This window comes from Rhagoletis pomonella, unplaced genomic scaffold (genome assembly GCF_013731165.1).
Source record: "Rhagoletis pomonella isolate Grant_MI unplaced genomic scaffold, Rhpom_1.0 Rhpom_scaffold_00002, whole genome shotgun sequence".
Lineage (NCBI taxonomy): Eukaryota > Metazoa > Arthropoda > Insecta > Diptera > Tephritidae > Rhagoletis > Rhagoletis pomonella.
The window spans coordinates 16295464-16302346 of NW_023458556.1; the positions used below are offsets into that span (position 1 = coordinate 16295464).

At 39.4% G+C, this 6883-nt stretch overlaps 2 protein-coding genes across 2 annotated transcripts in view; both read right to left on the reverse strand.

The window, feature by feature from the left end:
- Positions 1 to 6883, reverse strand: part of LOC118733152 (cuticle protein 21.3) — a 147834-nt gene that overhangs the window by 113063 nt on the left and 27888 nt on the right. The window lies entirely within an intron of this gene.
- Positions 453 to 3151, reverse strand: LOC118733146 (lipase member I-like). Its single transcript, XM_036462407.1, has 5 exons — positions 2851 to 3151; positions 2613 to 2775; positions 1129 to 1574; positions 848 to 1048; positions 453 to 720 (listed from the first exon to the last, which is right to left on the reverse strand). Exons 1-5 carry the CDS (start codon positions 2987 to 2989, stop codon positions 500 to 502), a joined length of 1170 nt encoding a protein of 389 aa, XP_036318300.1. The 5' UTR covers positions 2990 to 3151; the 3' UTR covers positions 453 to 499.

A 6883-nucleotide genomic window follows, 5' to 3' on the forward strand; every position in this document is an offset into this window, starting at 1 on the left:
TCATGTGGCAGCATATTCATCAAGCCGTTTCTAAGACGTAATTGTTGAGTCCAAAAGTTGCCAGCAGTTTCGTAGCAGTTGAGCTAAACAGCTACGTCTTATGAACGCGCCCATTCATAAACCAAATTGCGCTTACCAGCCGTTACATGCGCCCTACCAGTTAAAGCGTGAAAGTATAACAAACTCATTTTCGTAAGGATAACCTTGCATACCTGAATAACGGCAAGTACTCGTATTGTGTATATTGATTTATTTTTAACCGACTTCATTATTTTTACAATTTACATATGTATATCATATGAAGATTTATGTACCCTTGTGGTCAGCTGATTAAGTTTAGCGACATTTCGACCAGTTTTGCTTATTTTTCTTTTAACTATTTATAGTATATAATTTTTATAATACTAGCCTAGCGCATTAGATAAAAAGCGCCATATAAATCCACATTAACTTAATCAGCGGACCACAAGTGTATGTGCATGCGGTGCTACTACATCCATCACGAATTCGCACCCAAGGCAAAGCTGGGTTTATCTGCTGTTTTCACAAAGTATACGCCACTTGCATGCAACGGTACCGGATCGCCCATTAGTATGCGTTTACCACTACAATTTTTCCCCTTCATATCATCCAGGGAGTTGCAGGCACTGGCATAGAAACCCTTGTCGCTGCTAATTGACTCGGCGAAGTATTCACTAGCACGACCGTGACTGCAGCCAGCTTAAAAGAAGAAAAAAAAATAGTTTTTATTAAATATATAAAAAGTTGCAGCTTACTAATTTACATAAAAATTTGGATTTTTGGATTTTGGATTTGACTTTGCACAGCACTTCTACTAGCTACTTACTAAAAATCTTTGCCAACTCAGAGCAACCGGGTTGGGGCGCGCGGCCGCCATTCGGATAGAAATCGACTGAGCCAATCGGTTTCTGGAAACCCAAAATGCCAGCACAGCTATGTATAATATCAACGAACTCGGCATCAGTTGCATCCAAATGATTTTCCGGACCAATGCAATTCTCGAAGGCTGGACGAGCAGGATCAAGACCTGTGATGTTGAAAAACATAAATATGTACATATGTATATTGAAACTCTTTCCCAGGCGAGATAAAGTGCAACCGACATACCTGTGATGCGTCCAACTCTGTATCTGGCAAATGAACCAGCGTAACCCATAATATGCGCACCCAGACTATGACCGATCAAGTGTATGCGCTGTGGATCAGCGTAGTGCTTCTCAACCAGCAGGTCAATGAGACGCGACACAGCGCGACCAACATGAATCGAGTACCGCGCTGGCTTCAAATAGTAAATACTCTCCGCTTGATCGCGCCAATTAATGGCAAACACATTCATATTGCCACGTCGATTGTAGGCGTCTCGTATCAATTGTATAGAACGACTTTGCGTGCTCGCTTTCCAGCCATGCACTAACATTTTCGTATCCAATTCGGGTTTAAATTCTGCCAGTAGCTCTCCCCATTCATCATCGTAGGCTTGAGGGTGACGTACAACCGTATCGCTGAATTGCTCAATTGAGATGTTGCTGATAAAAGGTGTCAGCGATTGATGACTGAAGGAGTTTATTTAAAAATAGAATTATCAAGATGAATATGAATATTAAAGCGAACTGAATGCGAATAGGATCCTTGCAAAAAATTGTTTGGAGAATCTCTAAAGAGAATATTCCGGGATTAGTCTCAATCGGGTACAATTGGGCATTAATTAGTCGCAACTAGTCTCATACGGGCATAATCGGGGATTAATTAATCCCGGACCCACTGAAATAACATTTCTTTGAATTATTCAGGACCGCAAACGTAATTGAAAGCTGAACGTTACAGAGTGTTTAAGAAAAGCCTCGGAGGCTCTCCATGCAGACAGGAGAATGTTAGACAAAAGAGAGCTATGGTCCGACCCATGGAGCGCTGGTTTGGTGGCCGACTCATACTGAAGTTTACATAGTTGAGAACCTAAGCGGAATTTAAGGGTCAGCAGCGTAATGAGTGCAATAAGATACCATCCATCTGTTCAACCTCAACTAGTGGATGACTGTAGGAGAGAACTGGCCTCGATTTCTGATCAATAAGAAATTGCCCTAAAATGAGTACCGAGGCATCGATACATTCTCGGATAGATACATTCGCGAAAGAACTAGCTAGGTGCGGTTCCAGACTGAGTGTTTTCCACGCAGGCAGAATTACGGAAATCTATAATGCGCAAGCTAGACAGAGGTAGAACCCTATAGGACCGTTTAAGACTTCTTGACAGTTTGGAATGTCCTACGACCCATTTAAAACCAGAGCGCTTTTCGAAATGAGTCGTTGTGCCTGAGTAGTTAGAGGTGCGTACTAACACTCCGCAGCGCCTAGTTTCGATCCCTGGTCCGAGCAAAAACATTATTTCTAACAGCGGTTCATCGAAATTTTTTATCTATAACCATAGCGATCTCAAAATCGATAAATACAGCAGCAATCGCAGTTTTAATAATACTAAAAATTTCAACAAAACTAACACATTGAAATATCGTTATCGATTAATGTTTCCATAATTATAATATATATAATATATATATAATTAATAAAATCAGCACATATTAGCTCGTATTTACCTGCCATAGTACTCGAACTGCACAAACATCGGCATAGTGCGTTCAATTTCGGGCGGTGGTTCTAGCAAATAGGCCAATTCAGCCTCGCCATCCCCATTCGCCATATACAACCAAGTTGTATTGTAATCCTCATCTCTCAGTGGCACATGAGAGCGTACTCCAACTGTGTTAATGATGTTTAATCATTAAACTTAATTATTACATATATTTAGGTAGTACATACGCTGCATTTACTTACAAATCCACCAAACTGGCCGTATCACCTTAACAATAGCCGCAATGCCCGCTAAAATCCATTGGAACAAGATGAAAGTACCGGAGATTTCATTACGGCACGGATGTATAATATTGCAAATGCAAGCCACCGAATTGTACATTACCGCAAAGAAAGCATTAACTTAAAATTTGTCTATAAACTTAATTTGAATTAAAGTTACTAAAAAACAGAGCTCAAGACAATCAATCACCAGGAAATGCGCTCGCCTGCTCGTAGCGATCACAATGAAGTTCCTCAACTGATTTCAAGTATGAGATGTTATTGAATAGTGGTGAGTGGCCTCGAGCGTTTAGTGGTTATCATGTCATGTTTGTAGATATACACATGTAACAATTTGCTCATACAGATGTACGCGCGCATGCATGTTTTGTTTGTTTGTTTATTTAGGTGGGTGTGTGTTCTTTTGGTTTGTTAACTTGCATTAACAACAGCGACAATGTCATTGCTTTTTCTTGTAATCATCAAAAAAAAAAAAAAATAAATGAATAAAAAATTATCACTGCTGATGAGACATGCATATACATATGTTTGTATGTAAGTATGTATGTAACCCCAGGTAAGCAAAAGCATGCGCGAATTACATACATACCTTTTGATCGTTGCTGTCTACCTTTTTCTCGTGCGAATTAATTAGTCAGGCCCTTTAAAATCTTTATACATATTTTGGCTTTTGTTAAATACCTGAACTGAAACTGGAAAGTTTACATTTTGAGTGTTTGCATTGTATTTCATATTACTCAGTTACTAAAATCTGCAATTAAGCGGCATGTATATACAAAATTTGTATGACTCTTCAGAGTAGGAATGAGGAGATACGCCTGACTCAGTTTACTTTTTTGCATTAAAAGATATGTGAAGTGATAAATGCGTTAAATACGTACATACATATGTATATACATATGTACGTATGTATATAATTAAAGGATTACATTAGGATGTTTCACCAAATCATAAAATTTTTGACGTCTTTGAATTCCACCAAATTATTGAGCGCCGTACATTTATTCAAAATATTGCGCACGATCTTCAAAAGTGACACAACTCAAAATTTGGCATTTTTGAAATAATGCACTAAAAATGTACACAGAGCTTTTATTTACCTTTAAGTAAAATCTGGAGCATATTTTTTTGTAACTTTCCATTTGCCCGTATGATTAGCATGTGCCACGAAATAGTTTTTGGCCTTTTCTGACGAACGTGTAATTTTGAGTTGTGTCACTTTTGAAGATTGTGTGCGATATATTCCCCTAAAGCAGTGATTCCCTAAGTGATCCAGGTGGACCCCCAGGGGTCCCCAAAAAAATCTAGCTGGTTTCGATAGTAAAGAACCAAAATGGTTGCTTGATAGCCTCTTTATTTAACTTTAATTTTTTTGGGTGGTTCACTTTGTGTCTGCGTACGCGGGGGAGGTCTTAAAGGCCACCTGCAGACTAAAGAGAAACGGTTGTTGGTGTAACACTGAGTGAGGCGAGGCGGAAATTTCTGGCGGCAGGGACTTGAGATAAACTTCACTTTTCTCTTACGGAATATGCTTCGGTCTTCCAGCTGCAGTATTTGCAATCCCCAGAGCCATAGACAACGTGGTCTGCAGTGACAGCCAAGCTGCATTAACCAGCCCTCTATTTAAGTAAGCTCAGTAAGCTCAGCAATGACTGAGAGCCATCGCGGGGATGCAGGTGGGAAAAACTCATGTTGCCTTCAATATCAGAAGGTCTATCTAGTTTTTTGCTCTCACTGAAAAGACGGAACTGTAGACAGCTTGGTTGACTGCTGACTGGTCACTTCACATGGCAAATGACAACTCCATTTGCCCATCCAGCCTTGAAGAGGATGAGATGGTGGAACAATTTTTGTGCTTCTTCCATGATTGCTGGTTTATTATCGATTTTTCTAGATTCGGTCTTTTCTCTTTTGTGAGTTTCTGAATTTAAAGTTTGGCGTAAGAAGCTTTGTGGTTTTGTGTGTTTCAAGGTTTGTGTTTTAAAAATGTGAGTGATGAATATTTTTCGCTTCACTTCAAAAATTCGGAGCGATAAAAATAAAAACGATGCCATCAACACAAATAAACTATTTTGCAAATACGTCACATGCAATTTGAGGAGCGAGCCGAACATGTGAGGAGCTTATGGAGTGCTCTAAAAAAAAAATATAACTCCTCTGGGAGAGATAATAATTTCATGGCTTTACGAGCACTGTTTTTTTTTTTGTTTGTAAACTGCAAATGTGTAGTCACATTATTTTAATAAATAGAACGCAAGAAAATATATTATTTTTATTTTTGCCACTCCGAATTTAGTTTTGGAATTCACCCACGTTGCAAATTTTCATCGTTAGATCTAATCGTCACAGTTTTTGATGAGCTTAGGGAATATGTTAGAAAGGGCAGCAGGGGAGGTCAACCGAAATAAGTAAAGTTTTGAAAGGGGTCTACGCGAAAAGCAGGTTTGGGAACCTCTGCCCTAAAGCGAGCATTTTTAGATTAAAAAATTATTATGAATTATTCTTAAAATTGTACCACAGTAAATATTGGTGAAGCCTCGCGCAAACAAGGCCGGCTAGTATGTTATAAAACTCAGCCAAAGGGCATCCAAATCGTTCGTTATTTTTCATTTAATACTTCTCATTGAAATTGACAGAAATATTAAGTAATAACTACTTATACATATCGACGCTTCCAAACCATACCATGCTAAGTCACTTTAGATTTAGGCAGATCTAGCATCTGGTTTGGAGCCGTAGATAACGGGTGATTTTTTTGAGGTTAGGATTTTCATGCATTAGTATTTGACAGATCACGTGGGATTTCAGACATGGTGTCAAAGAGAAAGATGCTCAGTATGCTTTGAAATTTCATCATGAATAGACTTACTAACGAGCAACGCTTGCAAATCATTGAATTTTATTACCAAAATCAGTGTTCGGTTCGAAATGTGTTTCGCGCTTTACGTCCGATTTATGGTCTACATAATCGACCAAGTGGCAAACAATTAATGCGATTGTGACCAAGTTTCGCACTCAGTTTACTTTATTGGACATTAAACCAACCACACGAATGCGTACAGTGCGTACAGAAGAGAATATTGCGTCTGTTTCTGAGAGTGTTGCTGAAGACCGTGAAATGTCGATTCGTCGCCGTTCGCAGCAATTGGGTTTGTGTTATTCGACCACATGGAAGATTTTACGCAAAGATCTTGGTGTAAAACCGTATAAAATACAGCTCGTGCAAGAACTGAAGCCGAACGATCTGCCACAACGTCGAATTTTCAGTGAATGGGCCCTAGAAAAGTTGGCAGAAAATCCGCTTTTTTATCGACAAATTTTGTTCAGCGATGAGGCTCATTTCTGGTTGAATGGCTTCGTAAATAAGCAAAATTGCCGCATTTGGAGTGAAGAGCAACCAGAAGCCGTTCAAGAACTGCCCATGCATCCCGAAAAAATGCACTGTTTGGTGTGGTTTGTACGCTGGTGGAATCATTGGACCGTATTTTTTCAAAGATGCTGTTGGACGCAACGTTACGGTGAATGGCGATCGCTATCGTTCGATGCTAACAAACTTTTTGTTGCCAAAAATGGAAGAACTGAACTTGGTTGACATGTGGTTTCAACAAGATGGCGCTACATGCCACACAGCTCGCGATTCTATGGCCATTTTGAGGGAAAACTTCGGAGAACAATTCATCTCAAGAAATGGACCGGTAAGTTGGCCACCAAGATCATGCGATTTGACGCCTTTAGACTATTTTTTGTGGGGCTACGTCAAGTCTAAAGTCTACAGAAATAAGCCAGCAACTATTCCAGCTTTGGAAGACAACATTTCCGAAGAAATTCGGGCTATTCCGGCCGAAATGCTCGAAAAAGTTGCCCAAAATTGGACTTTCCGAATGGACCACCTAAGACGCAGCCGCGGTCAACATTTAAATGAAATTATCTTCAAAAAGTAAATGTCATGGACCAATCTAACGTTTCAAATAAAGAACCGATGAGATTTTGCAAA

Bases quoted from the DNA above. Each gene is read 5' to 3' on its own strand.
- LOC118733146 (XM_036462407.1), bottom strand. From the start codon at position 2,989: ATGTACAATTCGGTGGCTTGCATTTGCAATATTATACATCCGTGCCGT. The intron at 1,575-2,612 runs GTAAATACGAGC...AAACTCCTTCAG, and splicing joins CAGTTCGAGTACTATGGCAG to TCATCAATCGCTGACACCTT. The intron at 1,049-1,128 runs GTATGTCGGTTG...TCAACATCACAG, and splicing joins CAGAGTTGGACGCATCACAG to GTCTTGATCCTGCTCGTCCA.